At 51.9% G+C, this 27,144-nt stretch overlaps 1 protein-coding gene across 1 annotated transcript in view; it reads right to left on the reverse strand.

The window, feature by feature from the left end:
- The window catches only part of NCAN (neurocan), a 29,311-nt gene extending 2,564 nt beyond the window's left edge, over positions 1-26,747 (reverse strand). Inside the window, exons 1-14 of the mRNA XM_043910833.1 lie at positions 26,642-26,747; positions 22,128-22,207; positions 20,802-21,212; positions 17,984-18,158; positions 17,746-17,873; positions 16,929-17,222; positions 15,220-15,819; positions 13,547-15,022; positions 8,995-9,111; positions 7,908-8,021; positions 6,458-6,616; positions 4,715-4,797; positions 1,008-1,152; positions 74-256 (exon numbers count right to left, since the gene is read on the reverse strand). Of these exons, the coding sequence (XP_043766768.1) occupies positions 74-256; positions 1,008-1,152; positions 4,715-4,797; positions 6,458-6,616; positions 7,908-8,021; positions 8,995-9,111; positions 13,547-15,022; positions 15,220-15,819; positions 16,929-17,222; positions 17,746-17,873; positions 17,984-18,158; positions 20,802-21,212; positions 22,128-22,200 (3,958 nt within the window). The 5' untranslated portion in view covers positions 22,201-22,207; positions 26,642-26,747. The remainder of the gene's footprint in view (positions 1-73; positions 257-1,007; positions 1,153-4,714; positions 4,798-6,457; positions 6,617-7,907; positions 8,022-8,994; positions 9,112-13,546; positions 15,023-15,219; positions 15,820-16,928; positions 17,223-17,745; positions 17,874-17,983; positions 18,159-20,801; positions 21,213-22,127; positions 22,208-26,641) is intronic.
- Between the last annotated feature and the right edge of the window lie 397 nt (positions 26,748-27,144).

Below are 27,144 nucleotides of genomic sequence, written 5' to 3' on the forward strand. Positions count from 1 at the left end.
GTCATGAGATGTTTAACCGGAGGCGATACACAGCTGGAAACATGGGTTGGGATGTCTGGGGGAAGCCACTTACGTTTGGTGCAGACGATTTGGGGCCGGTCCCATTTGCCATTGCTCCGGCACCGGATGATGGCCACGTGGTGCTGGGCAAATCCTTCATCGCACTGGTAGCGTACTGTGGCATGGACATTGTACTTGGCCTTGCGGGCACCAATGGGCGAGGCGTTCACCACTGCTGGAGGGGGGCCACACAGCACTGGGGACAGAGGGACTTCCCGTTAGAGAAGCGGGCAGGACCAGCGCCAAACTGGTTTCAACTCTTGTTGAGATGAAGCCTCAACAGGTACCCCCCTCTGCCCAGCTGTGACCTTGAAAGGCTGGAAGTGAATATGTCTGTCTCCTCCACCCAAACCAGGAGGCTCTGAGGGGCAGGAACCTCCTGGAACCATCTCACCCTTTAATTCTCGTGCATGATGGGAATGAAGGAGATGGGAGGCAAGAATAATCCGAGTAAATGAAATGAAGAAAGGACACGAAAACTGGCAAAGAAACAGAAGCCAGAATGAAGAAAAGTGTAAGAGAAAGGTGGATATGAGAACACACACACACACACACATATATATACTTAATATGTAAAGAGCTCTTACAAATCAATAAGACCAATGAACCTATAGAAAATTAGGCAAAGGAGATGAACTGGTAGGCCACAGGAAAAATACATGCAAAGAGCTTATCAACATATAAAGACCTGGTTATTCTCATCCTCAAACATATGCAAACTATGAAAACAGTAATATACTGTTTTTTTAGGACTTAGATGAACAAAGAACAAGAAGTGTGAGAACATGGAGTCGGAGAGGTTGGGGGGAATGGGCGCTCTCATACGTGAAGAGTGAAACCAGGGCTGGAATGACGCCTACACTCAAACTTAGAGGAAACAAATGAATCAGTGACAGGCAGGAGGGAAGGTGGGGGGAGAAGGGGTGGGAAGCAGCCCAGCAGCATACCTGTGCCCTTCTTACAGACATAGGGGAGGTTGTAGTTGCAGGGAACGTCGTTCCAGCGCCCGCTCTCATGTGCAACCATCACCACACAGTCCTCCCCACCCGCGAAGAAATTGTCCGGCTGATTTTCCCGCCAGTTCTCAAATTGCTGTAAGAATGGGGAGTAGGGGGTGCTCAAGGGACCTGCATCCTGACCCAGGCTCTGGGACTAGCACTGTGGGGCGCCCCTGGCAGGACCACTCACATTCTTAGGGACTCAGTGTTCCCACCTCTACCATGAGCACTGTTCTAACTTCCCTGAGGGCGGCTGCCACTGCAGTCTGATTCAACCCTCTTCTAGCTGGGAGGCTGTGCTTCCCTCCTCCCCAGTCCTCATGCCTTCTGTCTCACTCCCTGACAGTTTCCCACATGGGTCACACATTGTTATATAAACAGTTGAACGAAAGGGGACTTCAGACTGGAAGTCCAGGAGGGCTTCCCTGAGGAGGCAATAGGACAGCTGAAGACTCAAGGATAAGACTGATGCAGGCAGGGAACAGAGTTCTAAGCAGAGGGAATAGCTAGTGCAAAAGCCCAGAGGCAGGACTGAACTTGTCCTGTCTGAGGAGCAGAACACAGTCAAGAGGGCTGGGGCTGCTGGATCCAGTTAGAGTGCGGTCAGGAAGTGGGCAGGGGCCAGTTCGCATGGCAGAGGAGAAGAGGTGGGCTTTTTTTCCTCTAATTGTGATAAAAATATAGAATATAAAATTTACTATTTTAACCATTTTTTTTCTATTCTAACCATTTTAAAGTGTCCGATTCATTGGCATTAATTGGATTTACATTGCTATACAATCATCACCACTCTCTGTTCCCAGAACGTCTTCATTGCACCAAACAGAAACTCTGTACCCATTAATCCGTCACTCCCCATCCCCGCTCCCCACCGCCCCTGGCAACCACTGATCTACTTCTTGTCTCTATGGATTTGTCTAGTCTAGATATTTCAGGTAAATGGAATGTGACTCCTTTTATGTCTGGCTTTTTTCACTGAGCACAATGTTCTGAAGTTTTATCTACATTGTGGCATGTATCAGAGCTTTTTCTTGTTCTGCCTTTTTTAAAAATTGGAGGGGAGCTGCTTTACACTGCTTGGCAGCTTCTGCTGTACAAGAAAGCGGACCCACTAGATGTGCACACATCTCTCTCTCTTGGATTTCCTTCCCAGTTAGGTCACCACAGAGCGCTGAGTGTAGCTCCTTGTGCCCCACAGGAAGTTCTCACCAGTTATCCAGTTTATACATAGGAGGCTTTACAAACAGTGGAGGAAAGAAGAGAAGCGAAAGGCGAGGGAGAAAGGGAAAGATATATCCAACTGAATGCAGCGTTCCAGAGGATAGCAACGAGAGATAAGAAAGACTTCTTAAATGATCAATGCAAAGAAATAGAGGAAAACAATAGAATGGGAAAGACTAGAGGTCCCTTCAAGGAAATTTGAGATAGGGAACATTTCATGCAAGGATGGGCACAATAAAGGGTAGAGGTGGTAAGGACATAACAGAAGCAGAAGAGATTAAGAAGAGATGGCAAGGAAAAACAGAAGAATTACACAAGAAAGGTCTTAATGACCCAGATCATCACGATGGTGTGGTCACTCACCTAGAGCCAGGCATCCTGGGGTGTGAGGTCAAGTGGCCCTTAGGAAGCATCACTACAAACAAAGCTAGTGGAGGTGATGGAATTCCAGTTGAGCTATCTCAAATCTTAAAAGATGATGCTGTGAAAGTGCTGCACTCAATATGCCAGCAAATTTGGAAAACTCAGCAGTGGCCACAGAACTGGAAAAGGTCAGTTTTCATTCCAATCCCAAAGAAGTAATGCCAAAGGGTAATGCCAAAAAATGTTCCAACCAGCACACAATTGTGCTCATTTCACATGCTAGCAAGGTTATGCTCAAAATCCTGCAAGCTAGGCTTCAGCAGTATGTGAACCAAGAACCTCCAGATGTACAAGCTGGGTTTCAAAAAGGGAGAGGAACCAGAGATCGAATTGCCAACATCCATTGGATCATAGATAAAGCACGGGAATTCTTGAAAAACATCTACTTCTGCTTCATTGACTACGCAAAAGCCTTTGACTGTGTGGATCACAACGAACTGTGGAAAACTCTTAAAGAGATGGGAGTACCAGACCACCTTACCAACTCCTGAGAAACCTGTATGCAGGTCAAGAAGCAACAGTTAGAACTTTGCATGGAACAAATAATTTGTTCAAAATTAGGAAAGGAGTATGACAGGGCTGTATGTTGTCACCTTGCTTATTTAACTTACATCATGCAAAATACCAGGCTGGATGAATCACAAGCTGAAATCAAGATTGCCTGGAGAAATAACAACAACTTCAAATATGTAGATGATACCACTCTAATGGCAGAAAGTGAAGAGGAACTAAAGAGCCTCTTGATGAGGGTAAGAAGGAAAGTGAAAAAGCTGGCTTAAAACTCAACATTCAAAAATCTAAGATCATGGCATCCAGTCCCATCACTTCATGGCAAATAGAAGGGGGAAAAGTGGAAGCTGTGACAAATTTTATTTTCTTGGGCTGCAAAATCACTGTGGCCAGTGACTACAGCCATGAAACTAAAAGACGCTTGCTCTTCGGAAGGAAAGCTATGACAAAACTAGACAGGGTATTAAAAAGCAGAGATGTCACTTTGACAACAAAGGTCCATATAGTGAGAACTATGGTTTTTCCAGCAGTCATGTACAGATGTGAAAGTCGGACCGTAAAGAAGGCTGAGCGCTGAAGAATTGATGCTTTAGAATTGTGGTGCTGGAGAATACTAACCTTCTCTCCTTTCATACAATGCTATCACCACTTTTAAATTCCTTTTTAATGACAAAATTGTATTCATTATGCAGATGGATCACATTCTCTTCATCCATTCATCATGGACAGTCATCCAGGTTGTTTCCATGTTTTGGCTACTGCGATTAGTGCTGCTGTAAACACGGGTGTACCAGTATCTGTTTGAGTCCCTGCTTTCACTTTTTTTGGGTATCTACCTAGGAGCGGAATTACAGGGTCATGTGATAATTCTAGGTTTAAATTTTGGGGAAGTGCCAGAATGTTTTCACAGAAGGAAGAGGTAGATTTATTTTTATCTTAAGAGGGCTTGAAGCACAGATAATCCTGATCTGATATATGATCCTTAAAAAGCCCCTATAGGGAATTCCCTGGTGGTTTAGTGGTTAGGACTCAGCACTTTCACCGCCAAGGGCTTGGGTTCAATCCCTAGTTGGGGAACTAAGATCCCATGAGCCATGCGGTGTGGCCAAAAGAATAAATAAATAAAAGAAAAAATGAAATGCCCTATGTACAGGGTTACCTTTTGGGGTGCTGAAAATATTCTGGAACTAGATCAAGCATCTCTTGATCTAGTCTTTTTTTTTTTTTCAATTTGTTTGTTTGCTGCACTGAGAGGCTTGGGGGATCTTAGTTCCTCATTCCAGGATTGAATCTAGGCCACTGGCAGTGAAAGTGAGGAGTCCTAACTACTGGACAGCCAGGGAGTTCCCCACCGAGGACTTCTGGTAGCTACTTGTGGTGGTAACTTTGCGCAAGATAGCACAGTGAAGCCAGAGGGTCCGAGCACTGCCCTTACCCAGATCGCTCCGCTCTAGGCAGCGGTCTGACCACAGGGACCCAGGCCCGCAGGCCCTGCCACTCACCAGCCCTGTGTTGTCGGTCCACTGGAAATCCCTCTCCACGATCCTGTCATTCAGGCCGATCCATGTGTTCTCACGCCCAAAACCTGTGGGGTGGGTGTCATGAGGGCTGGGTCCCCATGCCTCCCCGAGTCTAAGTCACTGGCCGGAGGCAGGTGGACCGGGGGCGCGGGGGTGGGGCACAGAAAGGACTGGGCTTAGCTCCTTGTGGCTTAAACCAAAGGCCAGAGGAAAGAACAAAGACAAGTCAGATCCTAGGAGAAATGAGAGATCAGGAGCTAGGAGAGCCGTTGGGGAGGGCTGGACAGGCACGCAGGTGAGTCCAGAGGAGAAAGCAGCTGAATGTGTGTGTGTTTGATTACATAGAGGGAAAAAACCTGTGAACTGGGGAGTGAACAAATGAAAGAATTAACAGGGGATGGGATGGGGAAAATGTGAATAAAGAAATGGATGTAAAAGGGCAGAAGGGATAATGAGGAAATCAATGAATGTTGGATTTAATTTATGGGCTATGCCTCTTTCTAAGTCTCTTATTCACCTTCATTTCATCCCCCACTGCTGCTGCTAAGTCGCTTCAGTCGTGTCCGACTCTGTGCGACCCCATAGACGGCAGCCCACCAGGCTCCCCCGTCCCTGGGATTCTCCAGGCAGGAACACTGGAGTGGGTTGCCATTTCCTTCTCCAATGCATGAAAGTGAAAAGTGAAAGTGAAGTCGCTCAGTCGTGTCAGACTCTTCGTGACCCCATGGACCACAGCCTACCGGGCTCCTCCGTCCATGGGATTTTCCAGGCAAGAGTATTGGAGTGGGGTGCCATTGCCTTCTTCTCATCCCCCGCATCACAGATATTTCTCCATCACCCTCTATCCCCTGGCCCTGTTTTAATTTTCATCAGCGCACTTAAGACCAGTTAAATTATAGGATGTGTGTGTGGAGGGGAGTGGGGGCTAAGTCATTTCAGTCATGTCTGACTCTTTGCAACTTCATGGACTGTAGCCCGCCAGACTCCTCTGTCAATGGGATTCTCCAGGCAAGAATACTGGAGTAGGTTGCCATGCCCTCCTCCAAGGGATCTTCCCAACCCAGCGATCGAAACCTCATCTCTTAAGTCTTCTGCATTGGCAGGTGGGTTCTTAACCACTAGCACCAGCTGGGAAGCTCAGACATTTAATTAGATGTTTACTTGTTTGCCTATATCCTCTGTAAGAACCTCACTCCTTCAGGACAGGACAAAGTGTTTCTCTGTGCCTGGAATGGTGCCTGGACCATAACAGGTGCTCAGTAAATAGTTGGTGAATGAATGAATAAAGTGAATGGATAAATGAACTGACAAGTGAATAAACAGAATAAAGTGAATGGATAAATAAACTGACAAGTGAATAAACAGACAGTTGAGTTAATTATTGGTCAGGGCTTGCACTGACTTCCCTGGAGGCTCAGTTGGTAAAGAATCTGCCTGCAATGTGGAAGACCTGGGTTCAATCCCTGGGTTGGGAGGATTCTCTGAAGGAGGGCATGACAACCCACTCCAGTATTCTTGCCTTGACAATCCCATGGACAGAGCAGCCTGGCGGGTTATAGTCCAAGGGGTTGCAAAGAGTCAGATACGACTGAGCGACTAACACTTTCACTTTCAGGGCTTGCATTAATGAACATGGCTTCAGAAAGGTGGCGTCTTCGGAACCCTGGGGGGATCCCCTGAAAAAGGGACTGTAAAGGCCACCACTGCCCACCCCAGAGCCCCTACTGTTAATGAAGTTGTGTTCTTCCGGTGAGTGGATGCTGGTCAGGTGGCCGGCTCGTCGGCGGCAGTCCCTCTCGGCGTCCTCCCATGCCCGCCGGTGGGCAAAGTAGCGGTAGCAATGGCCCTGAAACTTGTGCCAGCCGTGGTCACAGCCCTCTGTGTCTGGGGGGTGGAAAGAGAGCATGAAGGGGGCTGGCATTGGGCTGAGGTCTGCCTTGCCAACTGTGAGTGCAGCCAGCCCACCAGAGAGGGGGCCCAATCCGAGGACACTGTGGGACTAAACCATCCCTTCCCTTGGGCCACCCCCTACCCACCCCCCTCTACCCATCACCTGTCACCTCCCCCCTCCATAGTCACATCTTTTTTTCTGTTGCAAAGTAGAGATTCAACTGGAAGATCATTACACCCATCCCCTCTCGTCCCAACTCTGATGTCTCCTTTTCTGATCTGGCCACATCGTGGGAACTCAGGAAACGGTCTCAAGAAGGCCTAAAATTTCCCTCCTGGGAAAAAGCTCCAGTAGACATTTCTCCCCCAAAGATATGCAAATGGCCAACAAAATAGACATTTCTCCCCCAAAGATATGACCAACAAGCCCATGGAAAGATGCTCAACATCATGATCATTAGGAAACGTTAATCAGAAAATAATCACAAAAATAATAAGTGTTGACAAGGATGTGGGGAAATTGGAACCCTTGTGCATTGATAGTGCAAATGTAACGGCATAGCCCCCTTGGAAAACAGTCTGGCAGCTCCTCAACAAGTTAAACACAGAATTACCATAACCCAGCAGTTCTACTTCTGGGTACACTGGAAAGAATGGAGGGGAAGAAAAGAATGGAAAACAGGTGTTGAAACAAACTTGTATGTGAACATCCATAGCAGCAGTATTCACATTAGCCACAAAGGGCCCAAATGTTCATCGACTGAATGGATAAACAAAACGTGACCCATCCAATGGAATATGATTCACCCATAAAAAGGAAAGAAGCGATGACATGTGCTGCAGTGTGGCTGAACCCTGAAAACATCATGCTGAGAGAAAGAAGTCAGATAAAAAAGGGACACATAGCACATAACTGCCTTTGTATGTAAACATATGAAATAGGCAAATCCATAGAGACAGAAAGTAGATTAGTGGTTTCCAGAGGCTGGAGAGGAGGAAGGGGGAGTGACTGCTCATGGGAACAGGATTTCCTTTGGGGATGATGAAAACGCCTAGCTAGAGGTGGTGGTTGCACAATATTGTGATGTACTGAATGCCACTGAATCACACACCCTGGAAAGGTTAATTCCATGTTATGTGACTATCTGAAGAGAAGATTTGCCTCCTGTCTGAATCATGGCGATGGGACCAGAGGCAGAGACCTGGAGCCCCATGTGTGGGAAGCCTGTGGCCCAGCACCCAACCCGGCTCCTGTACTATTTCTGGGGTCTTGGCAGAGACTCACCTTTCTCGCAGAGGCTTCCCCCATAGCTGGGGAGGCAAAGGCAGATGAAGGCATTGACCTCATCGATGCACGTGCCACCGTTCTCACAGGGGCTGGAGATGCAATCGTCAATATCTGGGGGGGAGGTGGGGCTCAGTCAGAGGTCAGTCTCCCCTTGGCTCCCAGTCCCCAAGGGAACAAGGCAGAAGATGCAGTCACGACCCTCCCATCTACCCCAGACCCGAGGACATCAGCAGTGGTCTGCACTGATGACCTGCACTGATGACTCTGGCAGCCAAGGGATTGGAACCTCACGCAACTGACATATTTGCATCAGTGAGAACAGATGCCACTGGACCGGTTAAAGGCGAGAGTGTGCAGAATGTTCCCCCTGATTCCAAAACAGTGAAGGTGGGCCTGGCAAACAGGCCCATAGAACATTGGAGCTGAAGGGTCTTCAAAATGTGGAACCCCGGAAATTGAGTTCCAGAGCATTTACAAGGATTTGCACAGTCACAAAGCTGTGTGCAGGTATAGGGAGCTATCCATTGAACACTTATACTAATCCCTGCATAGATAGTGCCTGAGGCACTCACGATGCCAGGCAAGTCACTTGCCCTCTCTGAGACTCAGTTTCCTTTTTTTCTTTTGCAAAGTGATGATAATAATACCTCAGTGGTGGCTGTGCGTAGAGGGTCAATGGAAGAGCTCAAGAAATTATGTCACTTATAATTATTTTTATAATTTCATGATTTGGCGTATTTCTTGTATGGGGCTTTGGGGCTGGCATCCAACAGTTCTGGTGGTGGTGCCTATACCCCTGCCCATCCAGAAGAGGGTAGGAGATCCCCAGGGGCCCTTCAGGGGTGGGAGTCTGAACCTTACCATCCCTTTGTCTTCCCCTCCCCTACCTCTGCCTGGTAGTAATGGGAGGCAGCACCCCAGAGCTTCAGCCCCCAGAATGAGAGCTCAGATGTGTGGTGATGGGGCTGGTTTACTGGACCCAAGGAGTGAGGGAGGGGAAAGGAGCATGGGAAGCCAGCCTCTTGTGATCCCCTGATCCGTCATGGAGACGTTTGCTGGGACATCCTGATTCCACGGTACTCACCGATCTCACAGTTCTCTCCAGCAAACCCCTGGTCACAGCTGCAGCCATACATGGTGCCATTGGCCCTACAGGTGCCCCCATGCAGGCAAGGGTTGTTCTCACAGGGATCCAAGGGGACTGTGGGAGGGAAAGGCAGGGTCGGAAGGAGTCAGGCCATCAGGCCGGCCTCTCACAGAACCCAGAACTCAGACCTTGACAGGCCCTTCTGTTCAGTCCCTCTCTGTGGAGTCCCCTCTGTACCTTCCCAGTGATTGCTAACTTCCTCTCGTGTGACCCTGTAATGAGCTTACTCTTTCTAGGAATCTGTTTCCAGAAAATACTCTTTACAAAGCATCTGTTGGCTGCACTGCCTATGGCAAAGTCTTTCCTTGGACTGAACTAGAATGGGGTTCCTGGTTAAGACTCCACGCTTCCAGTGCAGAGGGCATGGTTCAGTCCCTGGCTGGGGAACTAAGATTCCACATGCTGTGTGATGGGGCCAAAAGATAAGAAAAATAAAATAAATTTAAAAGAAGCCAAGGTTTGTGTGTGTTTTTTTTTTTTTTTAAAGAATGGGATTCCCTTAGCTTCTCTTACAAAGTCTCCTAGAACATGGTCTAAGTGCTCTCCTTGACTTATCCCCCCGCTTCTAGACATACTCTACTTTCATTGTGCTTCTCATACTTCAAGGGCAAAGTAGGCATAGATTCTAGATGGGGAATGAACAGCACCAGGACCAGTGGGAACCATCATCTCCTTCATTCTTGTGGCTCAGCCTCTTTTGATGCAACCTCAGTGGTTACAATGTGGAGAAGAGGTGATTTACAGCAGTTACTGTGCATAGGGTGTGCAGTCAGACAGTCTGGTTCAATATCTGCCTCTGCCACTCACTAGGAAATCCTGGGCAAATTCTGTGAATTTCTGTTGCCTCATTTACAAAACAACAATAAAAACAGCTCATCCTAAAAAAAAAAAAAAAAAAAAAAAAAAAACAGCTCATCCTTCTCCATTCCTGACCATAATGCCATGTCTGGCTCTGTGTATATCAGCCTGGGGCCTCTTGAGGCCTCTTGTCCATTGCTTACCATGGACAGGGGGAGTGAATGTGAAGCCCTCTACCCCTCTCTCATTCTTCAGCGGTTTTTCTCTGGAGGCGGGAGGGTCTCCCCTCCCCATCTCAGGGGCCCAGATGCCTTGGTGGGCGGGCTCTGTCCTGGAGCCTTGGAGGGGCACAGCAAGAACCCCCAAGCACCCCAGATGACGCCCATCTCTTGTCAGGGCAGTGTCAGCTCTTCCACTGCAAGATGCTAGAACTGAGACCCAGAGAAGGCCCAGAGACCCAGGGCCTACCTCAAAGCCACACAGCAGGACAGTTCAAGTGCCAAAACTGGCCTTGGGGGTTCTGAAAGCCCAGTTTACAGCCCTTTCTCCAGCCCCTATCACCCAGAATTTGTTCCTGCTTTGTCTTTGTCTGGGGCCCCAAAACAAAATGAGGCAGCACCAAGCAGGCACCTCCTCCCTGGCCTTTTGGCCTCCACCTTCACCCTTCGCAGGGTGTTCCCCACAGGTGCGAAGCTGTGAGGAAGCCCATGTAAACCTGAGTCAGATCATGTCCCTCCTCTGCCTAGATTCCTCCATGGCTACCAACTGCCCTCATAGGAAAAGTCAAAATCAGCCCCCAGGGCCCCATACAACCTCCCCCAGTATCTCCCTGCCTGATTCTTATCTCCCTTCTTCTCTTTCTCAGCTTGCAGCCATGCTGGGCCTCCGTTCCTTCACTGGACCATCACAGGCCCACCTCAGGGCATTTGCACAAGCCATTTCCTCTGCCTGAAGTGTTCGTCCTCCCAGATCTCTGTATGGCTCCTTCCTCAATCTCCTTCAGGCTTGCTCAGATTTTATCCTAACCCCCTTCCAAAACCCAAACTGCCCACTGGCATCCCTCATCTCTTGCTTTATTTTTCTCTTTTGTCTTTCTTACTCTCTAACCTCCAGTATAATTTATTAACATCACCATTTCTTATCCATGCCTCCCGCGAGCGAGGTGATGGTCCACATTTCAGTCACACCTAGCTGTTTAAGTTAAGTAAAATGGAAGAAAAATTAAACTGTAGTTCTGGGACTTCCCTGGTGGTCCACCTGTTATAAGAATCCACCTTCCAATGCAGTGGATACAGGTTCAATCCCTGGTCAGGGAATTAAGATACCACATACCGCCAGGCAACCAAGCCTGCATTCCACAACTGCTGAGCCCACACACTCCGGAGCCCTCCTGCCACAATGGGAGGGACGCCTGTGTGCCAGGATGAAAAACCCATGTGCCACAGCGAAGACGCTGTGTGCAACAAAGAAGACCCAAGTGGCTGGCTGCTATCGTACTAGACAGTGTAGCTTGAGAACATTTCCACCACTAGGAAAGTTCTAGAGAATTGCTCTAGAAGGTCAGCTTCCAGAGCTGACTCGATCTCACCCTCGTGCCTGGAATACAGCCAGCACTCAGCAGTTGCTTGCTAACTGAGTAAAGACAGCCAGCCGCTGGTCCTCCTGCAATGATGGAAGCCTGTCCCTGGGGTGGTGGCTTGTGCCCTTGCGGATGGCCAGAGAGGCCTGTGGCTATGTCTGTGCCTGGTGCCCCCCAGGCACGTGTGTGCACACACGTGGGGCTGCCAGGCGGCGGGACGCGTAAGCCCCACCAGGTGCCCCGTGCCGCTGACACCTGCCCACGGACTGGCGGTGACTCAGTCGCTTGCTGGTGCTGCATTTATTTTTGGCTTCATTAGCATTTCTGCTGCAAGCAGTAGGTGAGTAGGCGCCTGGGTCTCCCCCAGCACTGGCTGCCTCCCTCCGCCCCGGCTGCCAATGGATTGAGTCTGGAGCCAAAAAACCGACCAAGTCCAGCACAGATCCAGCCAGAGCCCTGGGGGCTCCTCTCAACGCACTTTCCTTAGCACCCTGCTATGTGGTCTTCCTCCTAACTATCTGACCATTCCTCCTCTGGTTCCTTTGGCACTGAGCCTGCTTCCCGTACCCATCCTCCACAACCAGTCTCTTCTCTGCCCCCTCCCAGGATGAGCCTACCCCCCTCTCCAAAACCTCAGGGCGTTTTGTTTTGTTTATTTACGCCAATGAAATAAACATCTTAGATTGAGACAAAGACTGTTGTCAGACAGCCTGGATTCAGACTTTATCCTTGACATTCCCCAATTGCAAGACTCTGCACAAGTCACTTGACTTCCCTGTGCCTCAGCTTCCCCATCTATAAAGGGAGAATCATAGTAGAACTTGCTCCCTAAAGACATTAAAAGGATTAACTAGGGATTTCCCTGGTGGTCTAGTGGTTAAGACTCTGTACTGCCAATGGCAGCGGGGGGGGGTGGGGGTGGACATGGGTTCAATCCCTGCTCAGGTAACTAAAATCCTCCATGCTGCACAGAGTGGCCAAAACATAAAAAAATCTTAAAAAAAATTTAAAAATAAAAAGATTAACCAAGATGATTCTAGTAAAGTGCTCAAAATAATCCAAACACAAAGGCAGTCACCTATAATCATCAACCATTACCAATGCAAGTTCCCCTGCCCAGGGTCCACCTGCCTCCTGGGCATCTAAGAAAAGAAGATGGGGCCCCAGACACAGCCCAGAGATGACAGGGTGGGCGATGAAACCCTGCATCCACCGTTCCCATCGCCATGACACTTTGCCTTCAAAAAAAGGAGCAAGTGTAAAACCAATTGTGTTAATAAGAGTGTTTTGCAACTCAGAAAAAGTGTCTTTTAATTAACTGCTTTTTTTTTTTTTAAGCTCACTTGACCAAAAAAAATAGCTCAATATGACAGGACCTAAAAACTAAAGGGCTGGAATTTGCAGGCTGAGTTATGGGCAGACCTGACCTCAGGAGAACAGGCTGGTGGGTCTCTCTGGACTCCACTGGGCACAGAGCAACTAAGGCATATGTGGACTTGAGGTTTGATCACTGACTGGCTGGTAGTGACGTATGTCCCTGAGCTTCAGTTTGCTATCTTCAAAATGGGGGTGATGCCCACCACTCCCGCTCCTTCCCAGCACGCACATTCCCTGTGGCAAGAGGTCCCTCAAGATGTGCACCACTGGATTTCAGCTGCAGTTCAACATTTGTCCAGGAAGACCTCCCTGCCAAGCCTCCTCCTTCCGCTCCCCCCCAGGGAGGGGTCTGTGCCAGCCTCATCTTCAGACAGGGGCATCGCTGAAGGCAGGACCCCAGCCTTGCCCAGCACTGTCAGCTCAGAGAGGACACGAACATGATCTGCTGATGGTACTCATTCCCCAAACCAAACTCTGCCCAACCACTCATCATCGCCTCACCACTACGGTGTGCAAAACACATCATACACAACTTCACCTCGTGCCCTTTGCCCAGGATGGTGCCTCTGCCAGGAGCACCCTTTCTGGAATTCAGCTCTGTCTAATGAGCCCCCATCTTGAACATCATCCCCTGCTAGAAACCTTCCCAGGCACCAAGGACAATCCTTCCTCCCAACCCCACATCCCTGAGCACCAACACGGTGGCCTGGATGAGACCACGAGCTTCAAACTCACCCTCCTCTGCACTCCCATTTGCAGGAGTCCCTGGCAGGGCGGGCTCCTCTCCACTTGCTGCCTCCTCCCAGAAGCTCTCCACACCTGGGCTCCCCACCAGGACCTCCAGCTCAAATTCCTCTGGGCCCAGGGAGGCAGGCAGCAGGGTGCTGGGGGAGTCCCACGGCACGGTAGGCTCCCCCGAGGAAACTGAAGCAGGCTCGTCCTTGTTGGCTGCTGTCGCCGTCCAGGGAGGAAGAATGGGGTCCCCCGAGTGGCTGTCCTCCTGTGGAGGCTCCACGGCTCCCAGCGTTCCCTGGGTTACCAGGGGGCCCTCTGGCTCTGGGTGGGGCCGGGAGCTTGAGGAGGCCACTGTGAATGTGGACAGGACCCCAACCTTGTCCCCCAGGTCCAAGGACGTGAGGGATGTCACCACACTTGTATCCACAGTCATTTGAGGGCTCAAGGTGGGGCTTTCAGCTCCCTCAATCATGTGGGATCCAGGTTCCCAATGCCCGCCAGCATCGCTGGTGTCCAGTGTGACTGTGGAATCCCTAGGATCCACCGTGATTCCTCCATCTGTAGCAGCCCAAGGCCCCGAACGTGAGGTGACCTTGGGCATCAAGGAGACTTCAGGGACCCCCGAGGGTGCAGATAGGGAGTGGGGGTCCAGCCCTTCCCTGGGCAGTGAGGCCCACGTTCCCTGCGTCTTGTCCATGGAGGCCTGCAAGCTGGAGGTGGGACTCTCTGCTGTGTTGAAGACCCCAGACTCAGACTCCGAGATGCCTCTGGCTCCCAGGGGCTCAGTGGCAGTCTCAGAAACAGTGATATCTGCCCCCACATTCCCGTCCACAGAGGCCTGTGGGCTGGACCTGGGGTGCTCAGCTTTGCTGAGCTCAGTAGGGCTGGCCCCTCTCATTTCTCCAAAGTCTACTCCAGGGGAATTAGGACTGGCTCCAGCTTGTGTGTCTATGGCTGCCTGTGAAGGGGCCGGAGGAATTCCTCCTCCGTGGCTGCTGAGAGACAGGGATGTGGACACTCCATCTTGTCCTGCCAGGCCGGAGGAGGAGGGCAGGGAATACACTTCTGGATGGATGGGATCCTGTGGGCTGGCTTCCATTTCTGAGGCAGAGGAGGGCGGGGCAGTGGCCATGGGCACACTATGCCCCTTGGCTCCACTGGCCTCAGTGGGGAGCGGCATAGGAGGCTCCTGTGATAGGAGCCACAGTTTGGGGGCACGAAGCATGGCCATCACAGGGAGGTCTGGAGAAATGACTGCGGGAGAAGCCTCCCAGGGGGCAGGGCTGGGGCCATTGGAGGGGTTGGGAGTGGTCTCCAAGGGGGACCAGGGCAGGTCAGAGGTGACTGGTCTCACACTAAAGTGCTTGGCTTCTTCTAGTTCCAGGCCAAGGGCTCTGCTGGGGCCTGGGATGATGGGCGGGACCACGGTTGGGGGCCACAGCCAGGGTTCTTGGGGGCTCCTACCACCAAGGGAACCTGAAACAATATCAACAGTTATTATAATTATCTCTCAGCAGCTCCTTCTTCTGATAGTCTCCTTGGCTCCAGGCCTGAGGAAGAGGGGTCTTCAGAGGCTTGGGGAGGCCAGGGGACCCAGCTGTGATTGGGAACCTCCCCCCCTGCCTCCCTTAGATCCCCAGGCAGGTCCCACCTCCCCCAGAGATGCCACTCACCAGCTCTGGGCATTTCCACCTCATTTGTCAGCACAGCCCAGGGGCTCTGGCTCTGGCCACTCCCCAAGGCGTCTGTGGCTCCAGTGGTCATGGGAGGCTCCACATAATTCCCAGTAGCCTCTGGGGTAGGGGGCTGGATGCTGGCCTCAAGTGCCCCCTTCAGCCCTTGCTGAGGTTCCTGTTGCTGGAAGTGGCGCCCGTTCAACCCTTTAAAGCGCTCCCTCTTCCTGGGCGTGGTGCTGGCTGGGGCTGTCTCTGCGTGCGTGCCCACCACAGTGCTTGCCTCCACGCTGCTGGGGCTGGGGGCCATGGTGCTCAGCCACACCTCTTCAGCCTCCAGGGCAGGACTTGAGGCTAATGTAGGGACCCCAGGGGCATGGCTGGGGGTCGCTTGAGACTCCTGCTTCTCTGCCAAGATCAGAGACTCTTCTTCCCCACTAGACACCAGAGGCTCCTGGACGTCTGGGGTGACTACCTCCTCCTCTTCCCGCAGGCTGGGCTCCAGATCTCCAGCAGGGGCCCCTTCTGCCGACAGAATCTCCCCCTCATCCCCAGATGAGGGGGTCTCTGGGTCTCCATGTTGGGATGTGGGGTGATGAGCTGTGGGAGAAAGCAGAAGAGGTTGTGCTAGGCCCAGGGCCCAGCTGGGAAGTCCTGCTTGAAGTCTACCCATAATTTCAGCATGCTGCAGCACAGATCTACATATCTCTGTCTCTCTGTGCCCCTCTGACTCTCTGAGTTGTTTCTGGGATCCCCCTGACTGAGAGATGGAGGTGCAAAGTTTTAGTCCCCATTGTTCAGACAGGTCCACTGTCAAGATCAGAGTCAACTGGATGCAGTAAAGGGTCAAGAGACATCTTGGCTGGTGGGTGAAGCTCAGGCAGCATCAACTCTCAGTGGGGCAGGTCAGACCTGGGCGTGGCTCCTCCCCAGGGAGAGAAAGCGTCTAATGGGCATGGCCTCCCTATGAAGAGACTCCCCCCCACCCCCGCCCTTTCACATAAGACTCAGCTCCTTTGGATTTGAGGTTGGCGGCTTCTGAGGGTGTGGAACCAACCCAAGGGCGAGGGTCATCCCCTGGTCCTGTCCCTGGGGCCGTGGCCTTGCTTAGGGGGCGTGGCTAGCCGAGGCATTAATCCCTTCCCAGCGGGTGCTCCTGTGCAAGGTTCCAGGCAAGAAACTTTCCATCCAGAGGTCTGAGATCATCTCTTAGAGATCTCAGGAGACATACGTGCTAAGTCGCTTCAGTCGTGTCCGACTCTTTGCGACCCACGCTGCTCTGTCCATGAGATTTTCCAGGCAAGAATACTGGAGTGGGTTTCCATGCCCTTCTCCAGGGGATCTTCCCAATCCAATGATCAAACCCTCGTCTTCTGTGTCTCCTGCATTGGCAGGCGGGTTCTTTACCACTAGCGCCACCTGGAAGACCTAGACCACACACTAAACAGGACTTCCCCGCAGAGCTTGGCTCGCCTTGGGCTTGTCCTAAGGAAGGGCGAGGCTCCTACGGAAAGCTAGTCTCAGGGATGCGACCTTCCCCTGGGGGCGTGGCTCACCGCGGAGTAGGTTTTCAACCTGTTTCTCCCCTGCCTGACCTCCGCCTCCACTAGAAACCCAAACCTCCAGGGGCGTGGCCGTTAGCAAAGCGCACGCCCTCGGGGCGTGGTCACCAGGGGACACACCCTTCGGGGGCGTGGCTTCACACATACCTCTGAAGCAATAGGCATCGTAGCGCTCTCCAGGTGCCGGGAAGCCGGTGCGGTTGGCAAAGCGGTATACGGTGCGCACGCCCGGGGCTGGGCCACCGCAGCGCCGACGCGGCGTCTGGATCGGGTAGCGCACGCTGCCGTCGGCCAGCCAGCCCGGGTCGCACTGGTCCAGGCCCTCGTGCCAGGCCAGGTGCAGCTGTCCTACCGAGGCCAGCACGGCGCCCTGGCGTCGGCACTGCGCACGCGCGCCGGCCAGGGTCAGGCGGCGGGCCAGGCCTACGTAGAAGACTTCGCCTGCGGGAGGGCGCGGGAGAAGGTCAGAGGTGTCCCAGGGACCCTCCCCCGGAGCCCGGGAACGGGGTCCCGTCTCAAATAGCCCTGATCTGGCCGGATTGGGGTTGTGGCTAAACGAGATGGAGGCTGCGCAGCTGCGCGCCCCCGTCGCCACAGCATCACTGTCATTGCCACTCAGGCAGTGCTAAGAGGGGGCTTCACTTTTTTTTTCAGAAATGGGGTAACTGAGGCGCCTGAACGAGTTGGGCTTCAGAAAGAGGAAGGGGCTTGGGGGAAGGTGTGAGGAGGAAGGAAGTAGGAAGAAGGAGAAGGGGGCAGGAAGGGGGAGAGATTCAGACAAAGGGAAGGGGCACAGAGGTGAGAGGCTCGGGGAGTGGAGGAAAAACCGGTGGGTCCAGGTCTTGGCTGTGGGTTTAGAGAGGGATGAAATTTAGGAGAGCTAGGCAAGGACTTAGGGAAGGATGGGGGTCAGGAAGGATAAAGGGGCTCAGAGAAGGGGGCGTTCTACCAGCCCCAGACTTACCCCCCAGCTCACGGGCAAAGCAATACACATCGTAGAGTTCCCGTGGGTCTCGCCTCCCATAGTTCCTCACCCCCGGAAGGCTGCTACGGTCACCATAGCAACCAGGACGGGACTGGGTGATAGGATACCTGACAAGACAAGGTGGCGGCCTCTCTCAGATCTGTGCTCCTGGGGCTCCCAAGGAACATCTTTCTCCAGGGGCTAGCTCTCCGTCTCCCTACCCTGTGTACCCCCTCACCGAACAGTGCGATCAGAGAGCCACCCGGCGTCGCAGTTGTCAAAGCCGTCCTCAAAGGCAGCCTGCAGGTGCCGCGGGGCTGCAATGGTGGCTGAGTTGAGACGACAGGCCTCCTGAGCCTCAGCAAAGGTCAGAGAGTAGCGATCCAGCGCTGCTCGGTAGTGGAACACAACACCTATGCAGAAACACCCCGGATAGGGAGCTGATTTACGCTGAAATTCTCAAGGACAGACCTCCCTCTTACAGAATGCGCCACCTAGACTGCCCTGCACTGCCGTGTACCAAGTCTGCTCACTCAGCACCAGGCATAGTGCTGGGGTGATGATGGGGAGTGAGACTGATATACCCTGGTTTTACAGATGAGGAGACTGATAATGGCCATAAAGGGCTAGAATTTGTTAAATATTTGCTATGTAAAAAACATTTATAAGTACTATGTACATACATGCTAAGTCACTTTGGTCGTGTCTGACTCTTTGCAATCCCATGGATTGTAGTCCACCAGGCTCCTGTGTCCATGGGATTCTTCAGGCAAGAAGAATGTCCATGGTTTGGGTTGCCATGCCCTCCTCCAGGGGATCTTCTCGACCCAGGGCTCAAACCCGGGTCTCCCGCATTGCTGGCAGATTCTTTACTGTCTGAGTTACCTGGGAAGCCCTATGTTGGCCATGAGCTAACAATGCCTCACTGCATATTTTATGGGGTTGACCTATCATTCCCTTTCCAAGGCTTTTCCAAGGGGATCTTCCCAACCCAGGGATTGAACCCAGGTCTCTTAAGTCTCCTGCATTGGCCGGTGTGTTCTTTACCACTAGTACCATCCTGGAAGCCCCTTTATACTCATTATCTCATTGAAATCTTACAACCACCCTATGCTTATCCCCATTTCCAGAGGAGGAAATGAAGGCTCAGAAAAGTTGAGGGACAACTCTAGGGCCACACGACCAGTGTAAGGGAGAGCCCGAATTTGTATCCAGGAAGATCTGGACTCCAAAGATAGCATTCTTCATGCCAGGGTTAGGGTCTGGAGGTAACAGAAGGCATGGAGAAGAGTGAAAGAGAGATTCTTCCTTTTAGGAGCTAAGTACATGCACTGAGAGAGGAAGCAAAGAGCAACAGGTGATCCACTGTGGTTCTTGCCCAGTTTAGAAATGGAGTCACTGACGGCTTCCTGGAGAAGGTAGCATGTAATTCACATCCTGGTTTATCAGATGTGAAGCATCAATAAGCTCACTGTGACTCAAATTCTGATTTAGGGATGAGAGAAATGGCTGAGCGAGACAAAGAAATTAAACATTTTGCTCCATCTTACTAGACTGAGAGCGCCCAGAAGGCAGAAGCTGTGTCTGTCAAGGCTGTGTCTCCAGCACCAGGCTGTCATGTGGTAGCTGCTCAATAAATGTCTGGTAGAATGAACGAACTAAACAAACCCAGAGGTGGAATTCCCTTCTTTCATCACTTTTCAGTTTTCTTTGAGGTTTATCGTTTTGAGAACAAGGCCTTAGAAAGGGAATGATTGTCTGACCCCATAAAATACACAGTGAGACATTGTTGGGCGTGGAAAGACTGCGCTCCAGAACAGGGGGGCACAGGGGCTTTTCCTCATGGCCAACATAGGGCTTCCCAGGGGGCTCAGACAATCAAGAATCTGCCCGCAATGTGGGAGACCCGGGTTTGACCCCTGGGTCAGGACAGTTCCCTGGAGGAGGGCATGGCAACCCATTCCAATATTCTTGCCTGGAGAATACCATGGACAGAGGAGCCTGGCAGACTACAGGACAGAGTGACTAACACTTTCACTTCCACTTTTCAACATAGGTTAAGGGAAATTGACTTCCCAGTAGGCGTCCACAGGGTGTTCTCCACACAACGATCCATTCATTGATTCAGTGCTCAAATATCTATCAAGCATCTTCTGTGTGTCATGCCCTTTTCTAGGATTTTGGTTTAATAATTTAAAAATATATATTTGTTTGCCTTGTTCACCTTGACTGGTTAGGAAAACAGAAACTACACTGAATATTTCAACAGAAAGAATTTAATGTAGGAATTGGATAAACAGATACTTGAGGACTATCACTTCCTTAATATATATTTCCTTTTTTAAATTTTTTAATGAATTCTACCTGCATTTTTAAATGTTTATTATTTATTTATTTGGCTGCACAGCTCTTAATTGTAGCATGCAGGATCTTTAGTTTTGGCATGTGGGATCTAGTTCCCTGACCAAGGATCAAACTTCAGGCCCCCTGCATTGGGAGCGTGGAGTCTTAGCCACTGGATCACCAGGGAAGTCCCCTTAATATATATTTTCAATCGACTTTTTAAAAAGAGCTTCCCTTTTAAAAAAACATATATTTATTTTAAAAGGAAACTTGTATTCCTATTTTAAATACAAAACCAATATCCTCTGCCTTATGTGAAAGCAGACGACCATGACGGGGACTGCAGGTTGTGAAATCCTGTGAAATGTTGTGGCCTGTAAGAGAGTAGTCAGAGGCTGCTCTCTCTTAGCTAAAGAACAGAGATGCTAAAGACAGAGGAGTATGCACAGAGACTTTCTCCATGATTCTATCAGAATTGAGAGCAAATCATTGTTCAGGGAGTATTTCTTTCTTTCTTTTGTTTTTGCCTGTGGGATCTTAACCCCCCAAAAAGGGACTGAATCCAGGCCCTCAAACCCAGGCCCTTGGCAGTGAAAGTGCAGAGTCCTAACCACTGGACAGCAGGGAATTCCCCAAGGAGTGATTTCTAAGATGACACTCAGCGAGTGCACTTCCCCGTCCCAGCCTCGGCTCCTCCCCTTCCCCCAACTGACCCGTCACCTCCAGGGGCACCAGGTCCTGCTCATCCTCGATGCCCCTCACCACCTGGCAGCGGTAGAGCCCGGAGTCGCTGGCCCTCAGTGGTCCCAGTAGCAACGTGGCGTTGGCCCGGTGCCGGGGGTAGGCGGGAAGTGACACACGTCCCTGCCAGCCCTTGGCGACTCGGACCACGTTGTCCTTGGCCACTAGGATGGGCAAGTCCTGCCGCTGGCCTGATGCAGTCCGCACCTTGGTCCACTTGATCCGTGGGGCTTCTCGAGTTGCACCTGGCCGTGGCCGCAGGCTAAAGAGACAGGGCAGGGCCACCAACTCTGCCAGTGCAGCCCGGACTGACCCAGACCCCACTTTCTGCATGTGGAGCCCCTTCTCAGCAGTGGCTGCAGCTGCGGTGGTGTGCTGTGGGCCTGGGGTGGAGAAGGTGGAGAGAGGGCCTGATTGAGAGGCAAGGACCAGCAGAGACTGCAGTTTCCTTCATGTTACAGACAGGGAGACTGAGGCCAGAGAGGTTAGGCTGCCTATACAACATCACAAGGCAGTACACAGATCTGTGATCTGCAGCCCAATCTGTGAGCAGAAGAGGGGCAACCCAGTTGAATCCTTTCATAGTTCTGCCTCCACTCAAAGTCCCGATCCTGGAGACCAGAGATTTGACTCTCAGTGTCACTGACGTGGCCATGGAAAAGTCAGTGTTCTCCTCTGAGCCATGGTTTCCCTAAAAGTTAAACGAGAGGCAACCATCGGAAGGGAAACGGTGTTTGTGGAGTACCTTCTATATACCAGGCACTTTATAAATAGCAATCAGCTCATTTGATTTTCATAACCATCTGCAGAGGTAGCCATCTCTCATCCTCTTCTGGGGGAGTCGAGGAAATTGAGGCTTACAGACATCATACTTGCTTAAGGCCACAGAGCAAATCAGGAGGCATTTCTAAAGTCTGGCCTTGTGACCACCACTGGGGGGATGCCAGGGAGAGGCATATAGGGTTTTATTTCTATTGCTACATCCATGGCAGGCATCACTAATCAATCTTCATACTATTCTCTCTCCCTCTTTTTTTTTTTTTTTCTCTTTCTCTCTTCAGCTCATCTCAGCAAAACAGTGAGAGGCGGAAACCTCTAGCCTCTGCTGGCAATGACTAAAAATAACCTCTCAGGTGTCTTGTTCGCTTTTGACTGTTCAAAGACTTTTTTCATCTATTCTCATTTTATTCTCCAGACCAAGCCAGAGAACCAGCAGGAGAAGACTCTCAAGTTAAAAGGCTGCCCCATCTTGTCAGTTCTCCAGACCCCAGCCTCTCCCACCTCACGAGCAAACTCACCCTGCTCCCCAGCCACAAAGAGAAGCATCTGCAGAGTCAGGAGGCCTGAGACCCAGACAAACAAGGCCCCCATCCTGGACCTGAAACAAGATGGAGAGGGAGTAAGGGGTGAGTACATCCCTTCTAGATAGTTGACATGAAAGGACCAATTCCTCCCTCTCTACAGATCTGGAAATGTGGGTTAGAGAGGCCATGCATCACTCAAGGTCACACAGTCAACAAGCAAGAGCAGATCCAGGATCCAAATCCAGGGCCAACTTCAGAACCCCAGCAAGTGAAGTCTGATGGTCAGAGCATGAGTGCTGGAGTGAATCAAACCGGGGTGGTCTCTCTGCCTGTTCCTTGCTATGTGACCTTGAGCAAATAGCTTAGCTTCTCTGTGCCTCAGTTTCTTTGCAGGTCAGATGGGTGTAACATCAGGTAGTTGGAAGGAATAGATGAGTCAATACAGTCAATACATACAAAATACTTAGCACTGCCTGGCATGAAGGGGTAAATTTCAGCTGTTATTATTATTGATTTTAACAGCCAAGATCAAAATCCCATTCTTCCAGTTGGCCTCCTAAATCAAATCGGGGGCTCCCAGAGGGCAACATCCAGTCCTAGTCTGTCTGGGGTCCCCAGTTCTGGCAGCAGGCTGGCCTCCAAGCCAGCCTGTAATCTGGGTTTGCTGACTGACACGATTCTCAGCGTCAATTCCAGGATCTGGTTGTCGCCAAGATTCTATTCCTGGTTTCTGGGATTTTTGAAGAGCTGCCAAGTCCCAGCTGGAGGAAGGGGCCTCGCCCTTGCCCATCCCATCCTCCCTCTGAATTCACACTGACTGGTGTGGAGGCCTCCTAGATCCGCAGAGAAACTCCTGTTGTGGGTCCAGACTTCTCTAGAGGTTGTGGCACATGATCATAAAACACACAAACACGGAGCACTACCTGTAAGCAAAGCCCGTTACACACACTGGGACACAGCATGTCCTCCCAGACTTCACATTCTTCCAGAGACTAGAAACCCTGGGGTATGGCTCCTCCCTAAAGCCTCCCACTCCTCTGAAAGCCCCCTCCCGGTGTCCCCCTCCCCCACCCATGTGCCTCAGCAGGTGGGGACAGATGGGAAGTTAGAACATTACCTATAAACCCAGCCCTTGCACCCTCTTCCTGATAAAAGAATAGCCCTGAGTAGGGGAGTGTGGATGAAGTCCGGAATAGGGTCCTGTGGGAGACCGCGGGGCCCGTCCGGGTTCCAGCTCTCAGAGGCCCTGTAGGAAGGCAGGCCGGGGACCTGTCCGTGGTGCTGAACTTTGGGGCTGCAACACAGTGGCACTGCCCACTCCCCTTGCCTTCTTAGGCAGTGACTCGGGGTCCAGAGAGGGTGAGTGGTTTGCCTAGGACTGCACAGCAGGGCAGAGGTCAGCTCCTGGTATGGTGTCCCTAACTACCAACCTGTAAACCTCAGCAGTTTCAACCTCCATCCCTGGCTGTCCTCATTTCTCCCTTTCAGAACCCTGAGCGGGGCAGGGTCCCCTGATAGCTCAAGTCCTGGATGGGTATTAAAGGGTGGGGTAGGACTCGGCTGTGTCTGCTCCAGGAGAGCCTTGCGTGAATGCATGCGAAGTCACATTAGTCCTGTCCGGTTCTTTGCAACCCCAAGGACCGTAGCCCACCAGGCTCCTCTATCTGTGGGATTCTGCAGGCAAGAACACTGGAGTGGGTTGTCATGCCCTGCTCCAGAGGATCTTCCTGACCTAGGGATTGAACCTGCGTCTCTTACGTCTCCTGCAATGGCAGGCAGGTTCTTTACCACTAGTGCCCCCTGGGAAGCCTTAGGAGGGGCCAAGTACAGAGAACTCTCATGCACATGCACAACCACACACCCCTCCACACACACACTTTGTACAATTAAGAGCTCAAACTATATCCTCGTGACTAGGTTTCAAGGCCTGTCTCTACTCCCTACATGTTGCTTCATCACTCCGTGCCTCAGTTTCCCACTTGTAAAATGGGGATCACCCAGCACAGACCTCAGAGTGTTACTGGGAGAATGGAATGAGCTGACTTGTGAAGCCGAAGAAATGTTCACTTAAACAACAGCTACTTGTACACAAAGGCTTGTGTACACACTCAAATATACAATGGTGGTCCAACAAGGTGACAGATACAGGTTCAGGTGCACACTCGTCCTGCCACACACACCTTCCCACACATACTCATCCCCTCCAACGGCACCCTCACACACCCACACCCTTTCTCTTAAAATACCTCTTCCCCAGGGCCACCAGAGGTGAGCATTTACACAGCTGTCTGGGGCTTGTCCCCTTATTAATAATGCATGAGTCTCATACATATGCAAGTAGGGGCCTGTGGGGCTTTGGGGGAGGGGTGGCCAGGAAGAAAGAGAGAGATATGTGTGTGTGTGTGTGTGTGTGTGCGCGTGTGTCTCCCCCTCCCTCACACTCACCCTCTGTCTCAGAAGGCACTGAGTGAGCATGAGTTTGCCAGCAGGCGTTTTTTTGTGTGTTTGCGCCTGGTTGTGCATCGAGGTACTGTCCAGGCAAGGGTGCGCTCTGTGGTATGGACCATGTATGAGGGTCCACAGCGGTAACGTGTGCTGGGTGGGGCACGGGGGACCAAGTGTGGTCTCTGGGTGTGTGGGCACCAGTAATGTTTAGCAGAGGCTATGAGCACACACGTGTATGTGTTACTGGCCTTGGAGTCAGGGTGTATTTGTGTGCATGGGTTCAACGCATGGAACTCCTTGGAGGAGAAAGGAAGCCGGGCTCGGTAAATCAGCCCTGGTTGCCCCTTGGAGACCCGAACCTCTGCCAATGTCTCCCCTGCCAATTAGCTCCCCAATTCTGCACACAGACCACATCTCATGCTCCCCCACCCAGGGTCCACACTGCTGATCACATGGAGAGGACCTGGGACACATACACAGCCACACACTCTAGGCTCAGAGCCTTGGAGACTCACACTCACAGATTCACAGTGACATTAACAAAGAGAGACAATATGGGCACTTACAAGGCAGACAGCATGTCTTCTGCACAAAGACACACACCCTCAGTCTCAGGCTCCCCACGGAAACCCCTCGATGAGGCCACTCTGTCAGACACAGTTCCTCACACACACTCACACATGTAGCTGCCAGCCCCTGGCACAGACCAGACTGGATAAATTGTGGCTTCGGTGACTGGTGGGCACACATCATTTTGCAACCGGGAGATGTGGCTCCGGCACAAGTTTCCTGACAAAGACACAACCTTGGTCACATTAGACTCACAGAGGACACCATAAGCATCTACCTCCTCCCAGCATGGGGTAGACACACACATACACACACGCACACACACACACACACAAGTCCCTAGCTCCTGGGGGACGGCTTCCATTTGGGAATGTCCCCAAGCCGGCGAGGCTGCTGGGGTTCTGGGGTCCCACGGTCTGCTCAGGCTTCCCTCCCTGCCCTTCCCCCACAACCCCCGCTGGGGCCCAGCGCCAACCCTCTCTTCAGCCTGGCTGTCTCCCATTAATGCTGCCGAGAGGAACAAAGCCCCGCACACAGGGATGGGGGTCGCTCCTGCCCAGGCTGGGCCCAGGGCCCCAGCCCCTTCCTTCCTAGTGTCTGTGCCCCCAAACCAATCCAGGACTTCCACATGCATCCATACGGACAGACAGGACTGAAGGGGTGAGGCAAGGGTCTGTGTCTAGTGGCGAGGACGCGGCCAGATGTGAAAGTACGGGGGGCAGCTCCCCCTTAGCGACTGGGTGCTCTGATAGCTGCGGGTTTTAAGGGGCTCTCACCTAGTATTCACTTCGGATACACAGCATGCTCCCCGAGAGAAGGGACAGCACCCCAACTCTAGGTCCCTGGAAACAACAGGAAGCACCGTGGGATGGAGCGCCCCCAGAGCCTCCTGCCTAAGTCAAGATGTGGTACCAAGACCTGAACCAAAAGGGCAGAGACACAGCAAGACACCCCTTCCCTATGGGGGTTCAGTCTTTGTACAGACCCTCTTCTATCGGGCTCAGGCTGGTCAGAGGAGCCCCCTCACCGCTGCAGTCCATCCTGGAATTCTGCATTCATCTGCAAACTGGGAATCCCCACTTAAAATCTTGGGGTGTCTCAGCTCAGACACCGGGTGCCCTGTTCTGGAGTCCCATGCTCAGCGGGTGCTGTTCCCCTCTCATCTCTAAACTTGGGGCGCCCCTTCTTTAGCCTTGGTTCCCGGTGCCTCCCCAGCTCTAAGACCCACCCCCAGCCCGGCCCCTCCCCATCGCAGGGTCGTCTCCGCATTCTCTAGACAACCTTACCCCCAAATCCGAATCCCCCTGACATTCTCAAGCCCTCTGCTAGTTTGCGTTCCCTCCCCAACTCGAGGCTTCCCTCCCCCTCTAAGCCACCACCCCATGCTAGGGGCTTCTCTTTGATCCCAGCCCCTCCTCCCCAATCTTGAGCTCTGTGTGAATCCCATAGGATCTCTCCCTCAACGTGACCCCCTCCCCATGACCGACCCCCACCTGGCTCCTAGCTCCAATGCATCCCGGGGCGGTCGACCGGCACAAAGGACGCTGGCTGGGCTCAATCCGCGCCGCCGGGTCCACCCCTGCGCCCTGCGCTCTGCTCGCCCCAGCGCCTCCTCAGCGCTTATAAAGGGGCTGCGGGGCTGCTTTGCGCATGCGCCCCCGCCAGCCTGAAGCCTCCAACTGTGCGAGGGAGGGGGCTCTCTCTGCCTAAAATCCCCTCCCCGCTCCTACGACCACTCACCCCACCCCAGAGACGACTGTGCCAGACTTCCTCCCATTCACAATAAGTGTCCCCAGAAGTCCCATGGTGGGGCCTGCTCCATCTTACAGATGGGGAAACTGAGTCCCCAGGGAGATGAAGTCTCTCTCAAGGTCACGCCTAGGCAAAGGGCAGAGCTGGGATTCCAACCCTGGTCTGTCTAGCCCTCCAGGGCTCACACTTGAAACAGTTTTGGCTACAGTTACTGTTTTACACCAAGGTATAGACAGGAAGCCAG

This window comes from Cervus elaphus, chromosome 9 (genome assembly GCF_910594005.1).
Source record: "Cervus elaphus chromosome 9, mCerEla1.1, whole genome shotgun sequence".
NCBI classification, from domain to species: Eukaryota; Metazoa; Chordata; class Mammalia; order Artiodactyla; family Cervidae; genus Cervus; species Cervus elaphus.